Source organism: Fragaria vesca, linkage group LG1, assembly GCF_000184155.1.
Source record: "Fragaria vesca subsp. vesca linkage group LG1, FraVesHawaii_1.0, whole genome shotgun sequence".
Classification (NCBI taxonomy): Eukaryota; Viridiplantae; Streptophyta; class Magnoliopsida; order Rosales; family Rosaceae; genus Fragaria; species Fragaria vesca.
This window is the reverse complement of record NC_020491.1, coordinates 19163202-19185354: the sequence shown is the minus strand read 5'-3', so window position 1 is coordinate 19185354 and position 22153 is coordinate 19163202. Positions and strand designations below refer to the sequence as shown.

At 39.9% G+C, this 22153-nt stretch overlaps 4 protein-coding genes across 4 annotated transcripts; 2 read left to right on the top strand and 2 right to left on the bottom strand.

Moving 5' to 3' along the window:
- Positions 1–876: 876 nt before the first annotated feature.
- LOC101299536 lies at positions 877–1413 on the bottom strand. Its single transcript, XM_004289450.1, has one exon. It carries the CDS (start codon positions 1411–1413, stop codon positions 877–879), a length of 537 nt encoding a protein of 178 aa, XP_004289498.1.
- A 942-nt stretch (positions 1414–2355) lies between these two features.
- Positions 2356–3696, top strand: LOC101312483. The gene is made up of 2 exons (XM_004288436.1): positions 2356–3202; positions 3468–3696. The coding sequence occupies exon 1, from the start codon at positions 2409–2411 to the stop codon at positions 3186–3188; it is 780 nt and encodes a 259-aa protein (XP_004288484.1). The 5' UTR covers positions 2356–2408; the 3' UTR covers positions 3189–3202; positions 3468–3696.
- A 4454-nt stretch (positions 3697–8150) lies between these two features.
- LOC101312194 lies at positions 8151–14882 on the top strand. Its single transcript, XM_004288435.1, has 5 exons — positions 8151–8205; positions 8843–8933; positions 9097–10112; positions 12056–12130; positions 14570–14882. Exons 3-5 carry the CDS (start codon positions 9207–9209, stop codon positions 14684–14686), a joined length of 1098 nt encoding a protein of 365 aa, XP_004288483.1. The 5' UTR covers positions 8151–8205; positions 8843–8933; positions 9097–9206; the 3' UTR covers positions 14687–14882.
- Positions 14883–18316: 3434 nt separating this feature from the next.
- LOC101311907 (uncharacterized protein At1g10890-like) lies at positions 18317–19779 on the bottom strand. The gene is made up of 4 exons (XM_004288434.1): positions 19376–19779; positions 19066–19290; positions 18710–18929; positions 18317–18592 (listed from the first exon to the last, which is right to left on the bottom strand). The coding sequence occupies exons 1-4, from the start codon at positions 19447–19449 to the stop codon at positions 18332–18334; spliced, it is 780 nt and encodes a 259-aa protein (XP_004288482.1). The 5' UTR covers positions 19450–19779; the 3' UTR covers positions 18317–18331.
- Between the last annotated feature and the right edge of the window lie 2374 nt (positions 19780–22153).

Below are 22153 nucleotides of genomic sequence, written 5' to 3'. Positions count from 1 at the left end.
GATGGCCTTGAACCAATCTCGTAAGTGTCAACTTTTCAAGACAGTTTCAAATATAGATTTAAACCTGGTCGAAAGAGATCAGAGATGCGTGCTTTGAAAGCAGAGGCAGCCGTCTCCATGTCAAACAAGGAGCTCTGCTGGTCTTGAAAATTGGCTCATTCTTTTTCTAACGGTTATCTCTCCAGATGCAAAGTTGCAGTATTGCGGTGATCAGGAAAGTAATATTTCAAGAACTTCTGGTATTCTCTTCTAATATTCTTTTCATTGCAGTGGAAGGAGAAAATATGGAGTTGGTTAGATCGAGCTTTGTATTTTCCTGTTTTTATGATTGAGTTTGTGTATGTGAATGTAGTTTGCTTGTCCACACTGTTCTTATACAAAATATAGTAATATACTACTTAGCTGAAGGATACTGACCTCTATAACCTGTAAACTTATCAACCATCACATGTTTGAAATCAGTTCACCACCTCTGCAGCCTGCAAGATTGTTATCGTGGTAAAATAACCAACTGGTTCTTACACAATTGTGGGTGGGAGACATAATTACTGAATCCTATCTTAAGAAGGAAATCCTAAGATAATGAGTATTCATTCTGAAATCTGAAATGCAATATTGACGATGGTAAAGAAGCTAAACAATGAAAATGAAAAACTATCCTCAATTGACTAGGAAGCTAAACGTTTTCACAATTTCAGGTCCATCAATCTGTCTGCTATGCTTTAAGCAAGAATCAAGATGAAACATGAAAATCTTAATATGACAATAGTTTCGTCAAGACTAGATATGTACTAAAGATAATCTTAGCCAGAAAGTTCAATAACTAACTCTAACAAATGAAAATTTGAATAGCAATTAACTGAATCAAGTTGTTAATCAATCCGGTCCATAGCGTATGCGTTGTTCCACAAGCGTCCTGATAGTTTTTAACCCAAGGCTCACAGGCCAACCAGATTTAGTAGCCACAGCAGTAAGAGTTTGTGCCCCAAGATACAGATGACAATCAGTCGCAAATTCAAGTGCTTCCAAGTAGTGCTTCTCCAGCCACTCACGGCGTTCGGCGAATTGCTTCTGGTTGATGCCATATTTCCAAGCAAATCCACCTTCTTGTTGCCCTATCTTGATGAGATCGTATGTCACCTTGTCGTTGAGTGCTAGTTCTATTGCCAAAGATGGGGGCACATTAGTCGTTGCCAATAGTTCAAGAAGACGGTGAGCCCTGTAATCTTGGCAATGAGTTCTGGTTATTGAAGCTGTCAAGTCAGACTCGGTCAGGTTCAGCTTCAATGAAGTAACGCCACACTTTTCCAAAGCCGCCAGCAGCTCCGGCCAAGCTTCTTGCAACTCCGATGCACGCCTTTCGGATACAGAATCAGAAAAGTAGCAAGTGATCAGTTCCTTCTTGTTGTCCATAGTCGCTTTTGAGTTGTTTTCTTAGGAGGAGTAGAGGTTCTGAATCGGAAATATAAAGAAGGAAAGTTGATCGGGCAACTCTTCTCACAGACAGGGAGAGAGGAGTGTTTTGATACTAGTTGATATGAATAAAAGCATGAAATGAACATCCCAATTTATAGTGTTAAGGTAATATCCTCTACGCATGAGGAAATCACATCCATACTCCAATAGCAATCAGGAAACGATTATTGATCCCACATAGACTAGGAAAACGATAACTAAATGTAGTGAACTAGATAGTAGATAAGCATAAAATTAAAAAACAACAACTACACAAATAGAGGAAATCAAATTTTAATTTCACATCACTTAAAGAGCAATATAGTCATATAACTCATATACCATATCATGCAAATTTGAGAGAGAAAGAGAGAGAGAAGGGAAAGGGATACCCAATTCCATTTCCGTCCCTCCAATTCCATGTATGTATGTAAGACTCTCTCTCTTGTTCGTGTTTGCTTGAATTAAATAATTAAGTCTTTTCTTTATTCTCTGGTTTAATTTGCTTTTGAATTTGTGTTTACTTGAATCAAATAATTGGGTCTTTTCTTAATTCTCTGGTTTAATTTAATTAATTTGTAGGTGCGCACGCAGTATATGATTTTGTTGCCCTCGGCCTTGAAAATCCTAGGGTTTATCAGTTGTTTGGACTTATGTTTGAGTGTCTTAAATTTTTTGATCAGATAAATTAAAACTGCGTGAATTACACTCAGAACCCCTCGGTTACTAAACCAAATGGTACCGGCTGCCCATGTCATATTCCGACTTGAATTTAATATTTTCATTGAAGTTGTTCGTGGTCGATTATTAAGTATTTTGTAAAATCCCTACAAGAAAAGGGTTAATTTAGGTAACTTTGATTAGATCTGGTCAAAACTCAAAAAGACAAAAACTAGTTCAGATTAGAGAAAAGAGACGGAGCGGAAGAAGAAGAAGAAGAAGAAAGAAAGAAGATGCTGGCAGTAAAGCTGGTCCGTTCTCTGGTGTTGGGAGAAACCATCAACAACAACCCTGTCGTTGACGACTCCTCCGACTCCGACCAAAACGACGTCGTGGTGGCCACCAAACCCAAAACCCCACTGCTCCTCTTCCTCCCAACCAAAGAGCTCGTCACCGACACCTACAGACTCGCCACCATCGCCCGCGACATGGGCTTCGACCTCCACCCAACCCCTTCTCTCTCCCACATCCTCCTCTCCCACCCTCCGTCTTCTTCGCCTTCTTCCTCGCCGTCGACCTCGTTTCCTTCCACGTGGTCATCCACATCTCTCTCTTCCTCTTCCTCTCTCCCGGAGGCCACCGTCCCCCTCCCTTTCCCTTCCCTCATCGGAGCTCCGGTGCCGCATCTCCGCGCCTTCGTCAAGCTCTCCCGGGGCCTCTTCAAGCTCGTCTTCGCGCCGGCGGAGCTCATAGACAGTGAATCGGCGAGTGTTGAGAGCTACTGGGACTGCTGCTCCGGGTCGCTGTTTTCGCGGCTCGCCGGAGATAGGATTGGCACTATGGAGGGGTTTTCGAGGGCCCTGGCCGGAGCTGGGTGGAGTCTTTTCAAGACTAGGGAGAATGGCGGTGGGAGATCGGTGTATTTGTTCAGGAAGGTTGATGTAAACAGGGTTCGGGATGGGGAGTGTAGGATAAGGGAGCTGAGGTTGCCTGCATTGGATTTTCGGAATGCTCCTTTGCGGATTTTGCAGTACATTCTTCTTATGACTGATGATATGTTCTATCTCGCATGAAACCGTAAAAATCGGTATGTGCTCTACTTGTTTTTTTTTATGTATTTGTGTATATAATCTGTACTAAGATCAGAGTATGTTGATGGTTGCGGTGAATTGGATATTTGTTGGTGCTTTTTATATACATGGATCATGGACCAGTGTTGTGCATTACATTGATGATAGTAGCATATTGCAGATATAGTTTATGACTGGTATTGTTATATTACTTATATGTAGTAAACTTTGCATTTGTTTTGGCTTTAAGATATTTACTAATTGCAGCATTCTTTTTATCAGCTCCTGACCTTCACACATAATGCTGCTCAATTGCTGTATTCTCATGTGATGGTCACGGGCATGAGCTGGTTAGAAGAAATGCCTTATAATATTCGTATCAGTATAATAAGGGGGTGTCTAGAATTCAACCCATAGTATTGCTCTTTCCTTACTTTATAGCATTCCCAATCTTCGTCATTCTTGTATAGCCAGCAGGTGTGATTTCAATTCCTGGTCTTTCAGATGTATTCATTTCCATTGTAACCTGAGACCTTGATATCGCACAACTTTCCTCCCTGATCTCTTTATTTCCATTTCTAGAGGTGAGAAAAGAGCTTGGTGTTTCAAATTTCACTCATGTTTTCCTGCAATTCTCTTTTTAGTTTTTATTAGTCGTGGATCACCATTTCCCATTCCTTGGGCCATCCTTTATGATTTGGGCAGCAGAAATGCATCTTTGGCCTGGAATATTTCTCATGGAAGGGTAAATTTATGGGAGATTCTGCTAAGGAAGAGACTCCCTATATTTCTCCGCACACTAAAGCACATTGTGTGAAGGTGTACCAGAGAGTAGTGACCACTTATTCCAGCAATGACCAGTGACTTTTAACTTGCAGTACAATCTACTTCAGTCTCCAGTGGCTCCATCCTCTTGTTATTGAGAACTTTTGCGCATTTCTAATTGAGTGAAAGTTTGAGGTAGTGATGTTAGGGTCATCTTTAGGCAAAACTGGGTTCTCTTTTGATGGACTGCGGATAAGCTCTTGGATGTAGTTTAATAAACATCACAAATTCACAACTGATAAAGATTTTCTAAAATTTATTTCGAGCAATTATTTATTCAGCTACAGGACAAGGACTTCTTACCAATGAAGGATACAGAAACTTACTGGGGAAGCCCTCTATAGCAAGTGAATCTTGTTAAAATCATAATGCTAGAGAAGAATCCAACCTGATGTTGGTATAATTCTTGTTCTTGTTACATTTACCAGCTTCAGGCAGTTTGAAACCTTGTTGAACCATTCTTGCATCTCTAATTCATGGTCTCTAAAACTATGGACAAGTTAATTTCAAGTTCAAGATATGAAAGAGCTATAATGTAGATAGAATACAAGGATGTTTGCACTTTCTTTAGTTTAAGTGGATGGAGCCAAAAAGAAGGGTTCATCTGTGTGGATGAACAAGAGGATTCGGGGTCAGATGTGGATGTTCATCTGTGTCTATTGCGTTGTGAGCATCTGTTGTAGGATTCAGAATTTAGACAATGTTCTATCAGCTTTATTGTTAGACCGGAAGATGGTGTATAGTTCATGTGTTATACATTTTATTAGCTTGAATCATAGAAAATAGATTTAGCTTATTAGAACATCAATGCAGTCAATGGGAAGTTTCTATAGAACTTGTTCCGATGCAAGAGTAGCCAAGGAAGCTCACAGTTTGACCAGGAAAGAGAAAATAGGAAGCTTAATGTTAGTAGGAATCTGTCCAAACATCTTTCATGTCAACTGTGTGTGTTCCAATTAGAGAATTAGAGAGTTACATTCTGTGATCTGTATTTACAAGTCTTCCCAGTGGTGTTCTTTTCCTTTGTCAATATGTGTTCTTTTCCTTTGTCAATATGTGTTCTTTTTCTTTGTCAATGTATGAAAACCATGGACTTAATTTGTTCTCTGTGCGGTCTTGAACATTTAATTTCTCTGCTATGCACTTTTTCACACCCAAATTGTATGTTGACATCGTAATGCACAATGAAAACAAATATGAAAGTTTCTATTTCTCTTATTGAACTGGGGAAGGCATTCACTGATGTGAGAGTTTCATAAACAGGCACATGAAATATATTCAACAAATGATTAGAATTAGGGTTTTTTTGTTGTTGTTATTTTATCTGATCTTCTACTTGCCTCTCATCAGTACTTCCAGACCTGCTAAGCTGTGCGTTTATAAATTCAAAAAATGAAAATGCCACCCCTAGAAATATAATATGGGAAAGTTGGAACCAAAAGTTATTTGCCTCTATATGTAAGGAATTTTGGTTTTCTCTTCTAATTCCAACTCGTTGGAAATGGTGAAAGAACTGGGCTTGTGAGAATACCGAGTCAGGAGTTCCTGTTTGATGAGGTTTCCTAAGTAGCATGTGTGCTTTCCATTCTTGCTATCAGCCTAATAAGCATGGAATCTTATTCCTAGAAACGTAAGAGATCATGAGATTGGAGACCTCATCCTGCTCTCCTTGTTTTAGAATTTCCCTTTATATATTGTAGAACCAACAGAAGAGCCTAATGTCTTAAGTTTTCACAAATGTTCACTTGCAACTTCTTCAACTGTGCATTGGATGTTGCCATAGAAAGTAGATTCTCTGTAACAAGTATACAGAAAGTCTCCGCAGATTTTGCCTCGTCCCATACCTTCCTCCACTCGAATAAGGTTGGAGAAGGGGGTAGGAGCATGTGCTTGTGGATGAGATGCTAGCTGTCTCTTTTTCCCACAAAATATGACCAAACTGCATCTTCAAAAAACGTTCAAACGGTATCTCATCTTTTCTTCTTTATAAATTTTGAAACTTTAAATTTTGAAAACATCAAAACGGTGTCTTAAGTTTTCACCCTGACCTAATTTTAGCACTTTTAGCCATTAGTTCCATTATAGGGGTTGCTGGCAATTTTTACCATAGTCCAAATCTTATGCTCCTAACAAGCCTAGGAACCCCACGAGCTTTACCATAGTCCAATTTTTTGATTATGTATAAAAAAAGTCAAATGCTTTACCCCACTCAAGTTCGATATAAAGCAAATGTGCGGAACATTGTTTTTATGAGCAAATAAAAGATTAGGCGATATTAGCTCAAGTCTCACTCTTAAGCCTGAAGACGAAAAGTCTACTCCAGTCAGGGAGCCCACCTTTTTCCTTTTATTTAATATTTTATTAATAAAGAAAAGAGATACAAAATGTCACTTTGGGTGAGAAAACACCCCCAATAAAAAAATAGAAAATTTCACTTAAGTCACTTTCTCAACATTTTTGTAACATAAGTCCACCTTAATATTTTTACCCATATAAGTCCACTTTTAAGCCTAAACCTGTTATTTTACTTTTATGATGTTCCTAAAATACCCTCATTCCCTACAAATCCATTCTCTCACACGAATCCTTCACTTTCCTCTCTCTCTCTCTCTCTCTCTCTGGCTCATCGTCTTCCTCCCTCTCTTCTCCGATCTTAAATCTCCGGCCATGGCGGCGTCTCAGGCCAACACTGACTCGATGATGATAGCTCGGCGCCGATCTGCTACTCCGACGACGCCTCGACCTCGACCTCGACGCTGCCGGCCAACGATGACGCCTCGACCTCGACGCTGCCAGCTTGACGTTGACGCCTCGACTGCGTCTAATTCCATCAACGACGACTTCTAATTCTGCCTCAACCTCGGCCTCTTCTGATTCGACCTCGACGTCGCCGGCCCAACGACGAAGCCTCCGGATCGACGATGACGCCTTCTGATTTGATCCGCTCAACCATCTAGCGCCTTCACCTCTAGATCCGATCCAGATAAACCCGTCGTTGCTGGCATCGACGGCGTCGGGAAACGAAGGCTCTACTGAGAATGGAACCGTCCTCTTGACATGCTCAACTCTCAACAAGCTCACAATTGACTGGTTATGGTTATGATAGTATATTTCCAACACAGTAGTAGTATATTTTTGTCATTACGATAGTATATTTTTGACACTGTAATAGTATATTTTGTATTACTTTGTAGTAGTAGATTTTATTATGTATGGTAGTAGCTTTTGTAGTTAGGGATAATAGTTTTTCTTGCTGGCGGTAGTAGCTTTTGTAGTCGGTGGTAGTAGCTTTTCTAGTTGATGGAGTAGCTTTTGTTGCTGGTGGTAGTAGTTTTTCTTGCTGGTGGTAGTAGCTTTTATAGTCGGTGGTAGTAGCTTTTCTATTCGATGGTAGTAGCTTTTGTTGCTGGCAGTAGTAGTTTTTCTTGCTGGTGGTAGTAGCTTTTGTAGTCGGTGGTAGTAGCTTTTCTAGTCGGTGGTAGTAGCTTTTCTAGCTACGGATAGTAGCTTTTGTAGTTCGGGATAGTAGCTTTTTTTACTGGCGGTAGTAGCTTTTATAGTCGGTGGTAGTAGCTTTTCTAGTCTGTGGTAGTAGCTTTTCTAGCTAGGGATAATAATTTTTCTTGCTGCCGGTAGTAGCTTTTGTAGTCTGTGGTAGTAGTTTTTGTAGCTAGGGATAGTAGCTTTTCTTGCTGGCGATAGTAGCTTTCGTAACCGTTGAAAACCTCATCGGAATTCGGCCGGAGACATTGCCGGAGGTCGGCCGGAGTCCATCAGAGACCTCGCCGGAGGTCTGCCGGAGACTTTTCCGGGGAGAATAGTGGTTGTTGACTTTTTACATTAGTGGCATTTTTATAAATATAAAAGAGAAAATCTAATTTTTTTGTTGGATGGCAGTCTGTAATTATGTTGAACTTTAATACTTAAACCAAAACCTTATTTAGGCTTGGGTGGACTTATATGGGTAAAAATGTTAGGGTAGACTTATATGAGAAAAAATATCTCAAAGTGGACTTATATGAAATTGGCCCAAAAAAAAATGAAGAAGAGGGAGCAGAAACCATTACGCTACGCGTACATGATCATGATCCGACAACTATTTCCCACACACTTTTGAGGTCCACTAAACTTCTTAGTTTCTTACCCTTTTCTTTCTCTCAGCAGATATTCAACACATAGTGACAGAGATTTCAATGTACGTGCTCTTTCTTCCTTTCTCTTCGCTCTCTCTTGGTATACCCAATTCCCATACTTGATTGTATCTTTAGTTTTCAATCAAGTTGAGTCTGGCACTTGATTCTACTCCTCTCTATTTCAATATCTGAATCTGGATTTGGGTTTCTGGGTGTTGGAACTTTGGTGGGTATGACCATGTCTGGTTTGCTCTTAATTCTTTATGACAGTCCTTCACTGGAGCTTAATTACTAGATATAGATTGTTGTATTATATATGACTTCCTTTTTTTTAAATGATATTTGTGTTGAAATAGTGTATGTGCTTTCATAATTTTGGTCTTATTTCTCCTTGAGATGAATTGGGGTAAAATTGTTAGGATGAGATTAAGCATTTGCATCAAAAGAATTTCTCTTTTTGTTGTTGCAATTATCTAGTTACTGATATCGAAATGTAGACAGTTCGCTGTAATATTCTGTTGCTGGTTACTGAACTTATTGATTTTTCAGTAGGGTTTACGGTTACTAAACTTGAGACGGTGTTTCCCTCGATGTAAACTTTATTGGTTATTAGATAGCATTGTCTTGTCTTAGGTTAGCTATGCTACATCCTGCACATCCTTTGCCATATATCTGATACAGCTGTTTTTTGAATGTCAGAGGATATATTAGTAGCAGGGTTTATAATCATTCTACATTGGACCGATAGTTAGCTTAAAGTTCGCGTTGGATGTCATGAACAGATAGTAAGGTTGGATATCTCTACACTCTTCAGTTTCTTTACCAGCATCCTCTGTTGGACCAAGACCTTATATTATGCTTAAGGGCTTAAGCCGCTTTGAGGGTTGGGACAAAAACTTGTGTTACCTGTCGACTTTTTACTGGAATGATAATGCCTATCTTATGTTTCTTAGAGTTCATAATGGAGAATCGGCCTCATTAGCTTGGATTAGGGAAGTATATAGAAGTAACGTGGTGGAATAATTTGCATATATTTTTTGAAATAAAAGCCTTGACTGGTTCGATGGGAAAGGAAAACTTATCAGAGGCTGGAGGTGGAGTCAGTGAGGAAGGTGCCTCACCTAGACAGAGTGATTATCTAGGGACTCACCCACGCCATAGTCTTGACAAGGAGGCCGGATTGCCCACTTGTCGTGTGTGCCATTGTGCTGAAACTGACAAAAGGGGAGATGCAGCATTAGAGTTCTTGGGTATCACTCCTCCTTTACAAGAAGCACACATAAGCCACCGGGAAGTAAATCCTGACAGCAATGTAGCTCTGAAAGATGCTGAAAGTGATAGTTCTGTCAAGAAAAATGTTGGACAAGAATCTAGGTTTTTGGAGTTTATGGGCCCTGACGGAGAAGTTTTCATTTGTAGTGCTGATCTAGAAATGGGTTCCTGTCAGCATCAAGATACTTTACTGGAGCTTGGTTGCTCTTGCAAAAATGACCTTGCTCTAGTACACTATTCATGTGCACTCAAATGGTTTATTAACCATGGATCCACTGTGTGTGAAATCTGCGGACGTGTTTCAAAGAATATCAGAGTTACAGATTTCAAAAAGGTTCTTGTTTCATTAAAAGAGTATGAATCATTGAGGGAAAGAACTGCTAGTGGACAAACCGATCCGCCACATGCCAATACAAGTACGGGCGTAGATCCAGATGCTGTAGCTGCTATCCGAAGGCAACGGCTGAGTGAGATTTCCTTGTGGTTTAGGCCACATAATAATGGTCACGGTAATAATAATACAAATGGAAATTCTGTTGCAGCTTCACAAGTTGCATCAGAAGATCATCAGAATACTGTGGTTGTCCCTGCTGAAAATCGTGCAACCAAGTGGGCTATGGAAGCTACTGCTATTCTGCTTGCCACAGGGCTGCTTACTGTTACTGTAGCGTGGCTTTTAGCTCCTCATGTGGCGAAGGTATGTCAGTTGTGTTCTTAGTTAAGTTTATCATAAGATGTCTCAGATAATAGTTTATTTTGAATTCCTTACCCTTTGTGTGGAACTTCATTTATACATTTGTTAACACATCTTTTTACATGCTAGTCAAATTGAATTTTTTTCAAAAAACATAAGCATGAGATTAAGGTCAACATGACAGCAGATTGCTGAGGGATAGTATATTTTGGACATGTGAGTGCTGTCTTTTCATATGTTCAAGTCTGTTGAAGGTTGAGCATCATTTTAGAAACCACAACTTTATACAAGTTGAATATATCTCAACTTGAAGAAACCAAAAAAAAATTGTATCTCAAGGAATAGTTTGGTGATGCAGAAAGATTTTCAGCTCTTCCGTGGAACATCAATAAAAAAGATAATCTTATTCAATCTGATCAACTCTTCTGATTGTAGAGATTCAAGTAGTAGAGTAACAGTTTGGGTTTTGGTACTTTAGTGACTTATCCATAAATATGTTGTTTGAGTTGGCACTTTCTACATGGAAATTTTATCTATCATTTACAGTTATCACTACCAGTTTCTATGGTCTTCTTTGCTCAAACAATATCTATCAACTCATATGTTGTATTAGCATACCATAGTGATCCAAATTTTTTTCTGTACAGTAATTTTTGTGATACTTTTCCTGTTACGGTTCACTACTGAATGTGTTTTTGTTGTACAAGTTCTGTATGACTAAAATCTTTGTTTGCTTAGCTGTATATTACTACACCCTCAAAATCTGTGCTAACCCTTTCCAACCATAAACTCGAGGAAAAAAAAAAGAGCATATACGAGCTACTTCCTAGACTACCATGTTACCTTTCTTACGAAAAGCAGCCTTGGAGTTTCTCATATCTAGGAGAAACTGCATCACCCAGTTAATGCTGGAGATGGACCAAAAAAGAAAGAAGCCCCACTTGTCCTAGGGAACTGTGCAATGCAAAGGATGATGATCTGCAGAAGACAATAATAAGGTGCTGGAACGCCATTTGAACCGATTCAGGGATGAACGAATACTAAAACCAGGAGAGGTTGAGGGACATAGACCTGCTCAAAGTGATTCCTCTTCTCACCTCCTCACCCCTCAGATTCTTAGATAACTGTCTTTCCTTTCTGCCCAAATCATTCAGCTAATGTCGCCGTCACTCTAGATAAACACTTCTTCACCCCAAAATGTAGCCACACACTCATCTGGGATGATCAAACACAGAATCTTTTAGCTTTTGGTAAAGGGAAAAATGCCAGAATTCTTTGGGGCTGTGGGGTGCTAAGGAATTCAAGGATTATAGCCTTTTCTTCCATTATTCTTAACTGGGAAGCAGTTGTATTATAATCCTTTGTTTAGTTTTAGTTCTAAAAGTTTGAGCAGCTATGCATTCAGTCATAGCTGCTCTCTTTTCTTCTTAAGCAGACTCCTTGTCCGCCTCCTTGATCTTTGCTTTTTGTCTCAATAAAAAGCTGTTTCTTTTCAAAAAAAAAAAACAATGGGATAGTGCATATTCCCTCAACATTCTCACCAAAGGGATAGTGCTATTAAACTGCGCAAAAGTACGCAGTTCACACTCTGCTCCATGCCCATCACAGACCATGGAGGAGAAATACAAACAGGTCTTCTCCTCTAAACCCTCCAATTAGCAGTATTCTTGTAGGTATTTTAAAGACATGTATTTAATTAAAACACCTAACTTTCCTATTTCTAATCGTCAATAGTCAATCACTTCCTAGGGCCCATAAAATCTCTGTATTGCAGAAAAGTAATTCATGTATTTGTCTTGGATGGAAGCATGTGTGCTTATTCAACTTCCTTGTCTTTTCCACTAGGTCATTCTTTTATTTAGATCCTCTATTGCATTATGTTTTTATCCTTTTATCACAATGCATTTTTTACGTTTTGATGGGATGAACTCTTGTTTGATTTGCAGAAAACTGCCAGAAGTGGTCTCCATATTCTCCTAGGAGGAATTTGTGCTTTAACAGTTGTGGTTTTTTTCCGATTTGTAAGTAGCTTATACCCCTTTTTTTCTTACCTATTATATACCTTCTATCCTTTGATATTTGCATTAAGTTTAATTTATTTTTTGTTGATTCGTACATGGCTAAGTTAATTCAATAATTTCTGGTGTTATTTCTTAAGTCACACTATGCATATCACATGGATTATATGCAACTATGATGCGTGCTAGTTGATTCTTGATCTGCTTCTTGGTTGAGATTTTCCTAAAAATTTGCAGTGGCACCCTAGATCCCTAGGGAAGAAAATTGTGAAACCTGGTTTCCAGATTTGACATCCTCTTTTTAATATTCTTTTCCCGACCTTTCTAAATAACCATCAAGTTGTTGTACCTATGGCCACTCTGCTAGGAAGTTCAGAAGAATTAAGAAGATGAAATGCACAGTTTTGACTCACGACTTTTTGATTTTCACCTTCTAGTTGTCTTTAAGGCTACGTGAATGTCTTGAAGTTTTCTTCAAGGGTTGATGCTGCAAAAGCACGAAATCGATCATCTAATGCTAGTTTTCACTCCCTTCATAGTAGACATCCCTGCACGGCCTAGCAAACCACCACCTATATAATGGCTCTGTCTCCCTTCGAGAATTGGTCGAATGTTGGTTGCTTCTCAAATTCCATCTCAGTAGCAGATCTTGTTTTTCCATACTGTCTATTCCTCCCCTTATTAAGCCCATGGGAACACAGATTACCAATCCTCTCGAGACTTGGAGGGTGTGCCAAGATAACCAAAGTTTTGATAGCAGTTGTAATTTATTCGCCTTGAAAACAAAATCAAACCTCAGATTTCAGTTAAGTAAAATATGTTTTTGGTGTTCAATTGTTTGTAAGACATCTAGTGCATTATTGAATTCTTGGTTCTTTTTTTCCACTTCATCTTGTACATAGATTGTGGATGGTAGTTTAGTAGGAAATGAGGCTGTGGAGGAAGTGAGGAAAATAAAAAAGTGAGTTTAGCTTTTAAATTTGACTTTGAAAAGGCCTACGATCTTGTGATCTGGGATATTTTAGTATTGAAGCAAAAGGATTTCGGGGCTGTTTGAAGTAGGTGGATAGGAAGGTGTTTGAGGTTAGTCAATTTCTGTATTCCAATGAAGGGGCGGCCACAGGTAAGTTGAGCCACAAGAGGACTAATGAAAGAAGACACATGGTCACTTTTATGTAGTTCGGTGGTTGATGGAAGTGTAATGGTGGAATGAGTGAGTCAAGTGAATTTGCTTGAAGGGTTGGCTATTGGAAGGAAGCAATGATAAATCTTACGGTTTATGAATGACAAGATGTTCCTTCTTAAGAGGTTCAAAGTTTTAGAAGTTTTATTCCTGATTTTAGATGTGTCTCAGTGTGATATTGGCCTAAAATTTTTGTTCGATTTCAAGGATAATTAAGAGAGCAAAGTGGAGGAGTTGGTGAGTGGTGCTGGGATGTGACATGGAACACTGGTCTTTAGTATATATGTATATATAGGGTTGCCTCTTACAGGTTCACCAGAAGCTATTAATTTTTAGGATCCAGTGGTGGAAACAGTAGAAAGTAGATGAAAAGGATGTAGTCAAAATTTCCTATCAAGAGGGGAAAGGTCAAAACTGGATTAAATCTGATTTAAGCAATCTGGGCAATCCACCATGAGTCTCTTTTTTCGGATTTGTAGTTGTGGCTAGAAGGGAAGGTGGGAGGGGATCATGTGGTTTTCTCAAGCCAAGGCAAAAGGGGTGTCAGTGTGGGAAGCTTTATTAAAGAAGAATGAAGTTATACTTGGAAGATGGGTTTGGCTCTTCAATGATGAGAGAGATGCCCTATTGTATGCTGTCATCAGAAGCAAGTCCTATATGTTAATGGTTGGGATTCCAATGTTGTCAAGAGAGTAAGCCATCACAGGAGACAACATTCTTGGTGCCTGTCCGGACGCTGGCGTATGATGTGTAATGATGCTGCTTAGATTGCAGATCATGTTTTCCTTCATTCCCCGATTGCAATGAGCTTATGCAGAAATTATTTATGGAGGCTAATTTCTGATGTGATGCTCCTAGCTTCTTGCAAGGTCTTATTGTGTTTGAGGTATAAATTCTTTGGAGGAAAAATCAAAGGAAAAATGTTGGGAGGTTGTGCTATATACCAATGATTTGGGTGGTGCATATGCAACGGAATAAGAGTCTTTGAGGGAGCTGGGATGAGAAGATAGAACACTTGAAAGATAGAGTTTGGTACATGGCTTCGCTCCAAGGCAGCAGTTTCTTATTGGATTGAGAAGTTGTGCTTTTGTTTAGTTGTCGTCTACCTTAGTTGTATTACTTTTGTATCTCTATGTTTGTTAGATCCTCTCTGTGGTTGTTAAGATTGCTAGTTAATTCTGTAGACACCTTGTTCCTACTTTGTATTTCCTCTTTTTTGTTAATAATAGTTTCTCTTTATCATCTTTTGAATTCTGCAGTTTGTGCTTACAAGAATCAAGTATGGACCGGCACGCTACTGGGCAATATTGTTTGTCTTTTGGTTTCTCGTTTTTGGAATTTGGGCTTCACGAACACATGGCGCTCACAAAACATAATTCTGTTATATGCTATATAAGCTTGTCAATTCATCCTTTTTCCTTTTTCCATCTCGGAAAGAAATTCTATAGAACTTCCTTTATCTTGTTCTGAGTTTTCAAGTGTTCTTCAAATGCAAAATTGTAAATGGCTATTTTTTGCTCTGCACAGTGATTTAAATATAAGTTATGGCCCTTTTTGAAGGGTAAGATATCAGCAATGACCTAAAGATACGTTTGGCTGCATCTGTATCTCTTTATTCTGGTGACAAAATAGAGTTGGAGTTGGGGAATTCCTGTGTTTTCTGGACATTTGACATTTACTTTTGTTTTTTGCTTTAAAGAGAAAAAAAGCGCTAGACTAATCAAAACTAAACCGATGAGGATCAAAAACTGGAGCAAAAGACTAATGCAGGGAATGATGAGGACATAGAGAAGCAGAGTGCCCATATTTGCTGGTCTGTGAAGTTATCAGTGAATGTCTGAATGATATAAACCGAGGCAAGATGCATTTCGATTGTCAATGGAGTAATGTAGATGTAGATGTAGCCATCCCAAAGAGCATGGGGCCAGCAACAAGGACTTGAGATCATCCCCAAATTTTCTGCCATTGCGACGAATTACAAGATCGGCAGCTGTAGAGGATCTGTCTGAACCACCACCTTTAAGCTTGGTGTGGGATGGATCGGAGGTTTTACAGTTTGCGTGAGAAGTATATATACCTGGGAATTATATCATAAACTCGTCAACAATACTGCTGCTACTCCAAGGCCACTTCAAATTTCTTCTTCTTGATCTCTTTTCTAGAGCAGCAGATTTAGAAAAGATGTTTCCATCTTCCATCAACGGTATATTTCTCTATTTCTCTTTCTCCTAATTACATAAGGAGGGCCTTAACCGGCCTTTGTCTAGACTAGACAAAGTTTGGTTTTTAAAGTTTCTCCTTTGTAAAAGAATCCCACATCTGAAATTTATTCTTATATCAAACACCTAATATAGTTAGACTTTAAGACTTCGGTTGCCGAGTTCGGTAACGTGAGCTTGTAACCCAGAGTTGGGGGCATTAAGGTGGAGACCGTGGAAACTTGGGAGGGTCTCGAGTGGGTGCGGCCCTTTGGGTAGGAGTGGCCATTACTAGACCAGGGGTCTGCGTGCTTTCTATGTGCCCCCAAGACACAATGCCTGTCAAACGACTCGTTGTTCATGACAATGAAATCTCTCTCAGATCATGACTTAGAGGCTCCTTCCCATTTTTTCAAGTACCCATCTCCACCTCCACTGTCAGCCTAGAATTGTACGGTATCTTGAGAGTTAAAGAGTGATCTATTCACTTGCTATATGTACGGTGCTCGACTTTTGTTTGTTGAAGGCATTACCATGAGGTTTGGCTTTGGCCGTCTGGCGTCAATGTGTTCCTAAACCCTATCGGGGCTTCTTATCGAGGTGTCTTTTTCCAGAGAGGATCTTCCAGTTTCCTTCATGTCTAGATGGGGGTGCTTCTGAATTCTCTCTTTGCTCTCTGAAAATACAGATAGTCTGTACGCAGCATATGGTTTGCCTAGAAGCGACGAGATAGATGAACTGTATATCTGTCAACATTGAAATAGAGTTCTTCAAGATCACATTGTTACTTCTGTTCCCTTATATAGAATGTTTCGTTGTGGTCTAGTAGGGAAGTCATGGTGCAAAGCTGTTCATACTGATCTAATCCCCAGTTTGGCCACCCATGGGATTTGCTAGTTGTTACTTCTGTTCCCTGACTGTTTCTAAAGTCTCTTGTTGTACCTACTACCTTATGACGGATTCCTTCTGCTAGTGGCAGTGTGAAAATGAGTATTCATGGTCATGGAATTAGAACTTCAGACGGAATAATGACGAGTTCTAGAGGTGTTTACCATCGAGGAGGTATTTGAGGCTGAATTCTACTGTTTAGAAGTGGAATCGCGATATTCTGAGTACTTGCGGTGGAATACATTCAGAAATGAGTGGTTGATCTTACTCTGAAAGCTCTTTGTGATAACCACCCTATACACGTACATAAACTTACGAAATGAATTTATAACATACATCATTAAATTGAGAATTTGAGATCCTAAATTACTGTAGAAGTGCTTCCGACTTTCTCAGGATTGAACAGTTGTGCCCACTAAGTTCCAATTTCCTATTACAATGGCAAAATAGAATAGTACAAAGTTCCAGGAGATGAGCACAAGAGACCTAAATCTACTTCCTAGAAAGGCATTGTTTGGACACTAGAACACAGGTAGACACAACATCCAAATGAGATAAACTAAAATCAAATACCACTCAATTCCAGAATATGTAGAAAAGTCAAATCATAGAAACAATTGTATCAGTTTCCACATACAGACCAATTCCAAACAATAAAAAAATTGAACAAGAAGGAGCACAGCATACCCATGGTCTGGAACTTCTGGCAAAGTTTTGCAATGTTAGAAGCTCAAAATGCAAATCCCAACGAAAAGAAAAGGCTTCCTACTTCCTTATGGGCTTCTACTACTAAGGAAGTTAAGGATTATAGTCTTTCTTTCATTATCCTTAACTGGCAAGCAGCACTAGTATAAGCCACTAAGTAATTATTTAGTAATAGATGAGCTACTAAGCCTTGCCCTAGGATGCGGACTCCCTTGCACTTTGCTTTTTGTTTCAATAAAAAGCTGTTTCTTAAATAAAAATGACAAGCAGAAAGATGTGCTTGAAAAGAGAAGCTTCCTGCACTCTCAAGCAGGAAGTGCAATGAACACTAAAGTGGGGGTGGACAAAACCTATACACCTCAAGAAACAACCAAAGCCAGAGACAAAATAGAACAAATAAAGCAGGAGTAACTTAGGTCTATAGCATGAAAAATCTAAACATAACTAGATACTGCAGACAAACATGACCACGTTCCACGTTAAATCAAAACCATCTAGTAACTTAGGTCTAAAAATATAAAAACACTAAGAGCAATGAGACAACAACTTTCCTGTAGGAACACATAACCTTTGCCTCCAAATGCAAAATGCATGCAACAGATGCAACAAAAAAAAATTAATCTTCAGCATAATTTTCAATCTTATAAATGGAGTTGGTAGCTTAGTAGTTTAGTAACACAAAACATTAATTGAGGATGGTATAACTATTTTGTTAATATAGAAGTAATATTTGTAGCTGTCTAGCTGAGATCCTCTATAGGATTCATTGCAATAGGCTCTGAAACCTCACAACATTTATGAAGAATTCAGAGATTCAAGTGAACTAGGGTGTTCTTCATCAATTCAATTCGTCTAAATCACCCACCATCTCTTGTGCTGCAACCAAGGATCTGTGTAGGCTCATGGCCTCCTGTACTGCAGACACCAAGCTTGGGGTTTTTTTTTTTTGAAAGCTTTATTTATTGTTGTATGTTCTCTAATAAGGAAATCCCAACTAGGAATTTGAACAAAGAAGTTATTTCCTAGAAGTATATCAAATTATAGAAATCTGTTTCAATACCCTAGTGTCTTACCTTGATCAAGATATATCATATTACTCATGTAAAGACTTTCATATGCTGAAACAATTGAAGACAGATAGCATCATAAAAAATCAAATGCAAAATATTTCACTAATAAAGTCAATAGCAGCCAACAGTACCACTAGGTAAACATTGGCACCAGTCAGCATTAGAAACCAATACTAGAAGACTTTGACCGAGATTTATTCTTACTAGACAACTTCATGAGGCGTGCATGTTCTTCTTCCTCTTCCATCTTTTTTCTCCTAGCAGCCTCTTCTTTCTGTCTCTGAATCAGCTCCAACTCCCGATACCGTTCCTCCTCTTTGCTCTGCAGTTCCATAGCTTCTCTTCTCTGAGCCTCTTCCACCCTCCTCCTATTCTCCTCCAGCATCTTATCCAGCTCTTCTCTCTCTCTTCGAGCTTGTTCCTGTGCAATGTAGTGGCCATATCAACGATTTGTAATGTTCAATATAAACAAAACTTGACACATGCAAAAGTCATTTACACGAATAACATATGCATCTATTCGCCCTAAGTTGCTTACTTCTTTCTGTCTCGCTTCATTAAGAGCAGCGTCTTTCTCTTTCTGAAGCTGAGCTTGCACATCCTCAAGCAGCTTCTTCTGGCCTTCCTCTATCCGCCTCTCTATTTCCATCTTAACTTCCTCAGAGCTCAGCCTCTCCTCTACATTTCTCCGAATCGCTTCCTCTATTCTCTGCGCCGTCTCCTCCTCCAATCTCTTCAGCTCCGCCTCCAGTAGTAACCTAAATTCCCACACCACACTCAAATTGCATCACAATCAAACCAACCAACACTAACTCATACTACATTCAATCTAATCAATCCTTATAACAATTATGTTCTTCGATTCGAAATGAAGACTCGGTTGATCAAAGTTACCTGGCCTTTTCCTCCTCCTCCTTCTTGACCTTATCGGCGGCATTTTTCCGATCAGTTGTCGTCGGGCGAGGGGCAGGAGTCGGAGACTTAGGTGGAGGAGACGGAGAGCTGCTCTTGCTTCTATGCCTGCGACGTCGTCTCGGCGTAGGAGAGCGACTCTTGCGGCGCCGGTAACTCGGCGACCGGGTCCGCCGGCGACGCGGGGAGACACTAGAACGATTCCTTCTGCAATTCCAAGGCGTACGAATGAGAAAGGAGTGTAATGAGTGAAATGGAAAGTAGTGAAATTGGAGGTGGAGGTTGAAGTGACCTGGAGTAGGGTGAGCGGCTTCGGTCCCGTCGGCTTCTTCCTCTCGACGGCGACTTTGATATGCTCCGTCCCATCTTCTTCTTTCAGCTCTGCCTCAGTCCTCTTCCTCTTGTTGTACTTGGGACGTCACGCCAAACATATTGAAGGTAACAAAAAAAACGACTCTAACACAATCTACCACATGAACTACGGTAGAAAAGAAAGATGTAAAAATTACCTCAGGAAACTTAAGTAATTCTATATGATGCATACCATAGAATGAAACTCAACTAGTAATCAAAACATGTATTGCAGACCATAAAACGATGACCCGGAACCACCCTACCTAAAGGGAGTCTCCCTAGGAGAATTATCAGCCGGAAAAGGACAGATTTCCTCAACCACTATAGGACTCGCTCAGCAGTAGGACCTTACGAGCTCCAAACTTCCTCTTTTTAGCTTTCTGAGGACCAACTTTGGTAGCTAGCTTCCAAAGATGCACCTCCTCAATCTTCTTCTTCTCCTTAGAACCACATGGACTGTAATACCCCGGAAATTTATTGTTAGTTTCTAATTTTATTTTGGAATTTATTTAAGTAAGAGTTGTATGGTTTTGTGGTTTAGTGAGTGGACTAGAAGTAGTCGAGTTTTTTTTATTTCCGTGAAAATGCTTTATTTTTAAGGGTCAAGAGTTGACTTTTTAATTTGTTGGGTTTCTCGGAAAACTTCCTTCACGGAAGCTGTAGAGCACGATGATACGAGTTCATAGACACGTGGCACACGTAAAACGGACTTCGTATGTGAAAGTTATGGTCAGCGGAAGTTCGTGGCTTTACGAAAATTTTGGGTTAAATATCAAAAGTTTAGAGTTTCCTTTCATTTTTTCCGGAAACCTTTCCTCCTCATTTTCTTTCTCTCTCTCGCGACACCTTCACTGTCAGAGTTTCCCAGCCGACCCGACCCGGACCCGGCGACCCGACCCGACTTTTCCGGCCAACTCCGGCCGACCCAGACGACGGCACCGGTCGGGTTCTCTTCCTCTCCTCCGTCCGAGCTGCCCTGTAGTGGTGACTTGCGCCGTTTCAACCTTGAATCGGTGACCCGAAGCTCGGAAGCTCGGGTTAGAGACCCGGTCGAGTTTCAGACCTCCGGCGGCGGCGACAAGGCGGGAGACTGTTCGGGATAGGAGCCCCGTGGCGTCCTGGTCCGACTTCTGGTGGCCCTGGAGCGTGACTCTCGGTGTAGAGTGGTGGTGGTGGAATTCGACATTCCCGGCGAGTTTCCGGCGACTTCCCGGCCGTTTTGGTTTCGACCTCAGGTATGGAAGTTGCTCTCCTTGCTCTGAGCTATACTTTTGGTGTTGGAAGTTTGTCCGTTTTCGAAGGTTAGTGGGGTGGCGCGTGGGGCCCACGCGCAGTCGCTAGGGGCAGCGCGTAGCGACGCGTCCGTAGGTGGTTGTGGTGTTTGTGTTGTTGGTTAGGTAGTACTCGTTGATACGATCATGTTGATATGTGGTTTGTAGGTTATGGTTACCGATGATGCATGCTAAGGTTTCCCTCTCGAATGCTAGGTTTCGTTCGGTTTCCATTTTTGAGTATATCTGATTTTTAGAAATCTGGTTTGTGGTTTTATAAGTTGTGTAGGATGTTCAGGCGACCTTTTTGAGGTATAGGGAGAGGTTTTGTCTCGAGTGACAAGTTTGTGGGTTAGGACTTGAGTTTTGGTTCGAGTTGGTTTATGTTGTTTTTGTTTGTTACTAAGTGGAGATTCTATTCTAGGTGGTTGACGATACGTGTTCGCATCTTGCCTGTTGCTAAGAGAAGACGCAGCAGGAGTTTTTGTTTAAGGTGAGTAAAATCTCACTAAGGTCCACTTTGTGACCTAGTTATTTTGATTTTGATAATGATGATTTTGTTGATGAGTATGATGATGATGTTGATGATAATGATTTTGATGATGATGATATTTTATATTGTGAGTAAATCTCACATGGGTTCATAAAGGAACCGAGTTTAATTTATAGATTATTATTGTTAATTGTGAAGTTGTCCTTGAAGGAAAATGATTTTTTGTTTTTAAATATAAACGAGCTTGATCGTCAACGGCTCATGGGTAAGTGAAAATATGTTTTCTGATAAAAATAAAATTTTTCAAAAGGACTTCTGATCATGGGTTATAATTGGATGTGTTCATTGTGGTGATTGTGTGCTTTCGTTGTGGATTTGTGTCTTAGAGGTAATTGTGGGTCTTTGTTATGAATGTATGCCTTAGTGGTGATTTTGTGCATTAGTTGTGGATGTATGCCTTAGTGGTGATTTTGTGCATTAGTTGTGGATGTGTGCCTTAGTGGTGATTGTGTGTATTAGATTAGGAGTCTTCGTGGTGGACCGGGAACCAAGCCTTGGCCGGGTGATTGGTTACGGTCAATATAGAGCTCTAGTCTGTCGGTACTTATGGGGGATGACTATGTGTTGACGAACCCATGAGTACTTGTTTTGTCTAGTTACTTATGGAGGATGACTATGCGTTGGCGAACCCATAAATAAGGGTTGAGAAATGATTGTGTGGTGTTCTTATTTAAATTCTTCGCTTTGAGTATCTCCTGAACTATGCTTATTCGCAGGGGATTCTCAAATTTTAATCGTGTGATTTTAATGGAATTTCTGAATTATAATTTTTGTAGGATTTCATTTATGATTTTTGAGTGATTGAGAATTGTTGTGTTTTCTTAATTTCATCTTTTGATTTTCTCTTGCTTGGAAGTGTTTTCCTGTAATTTTTTTTTTATGCATGAACTCT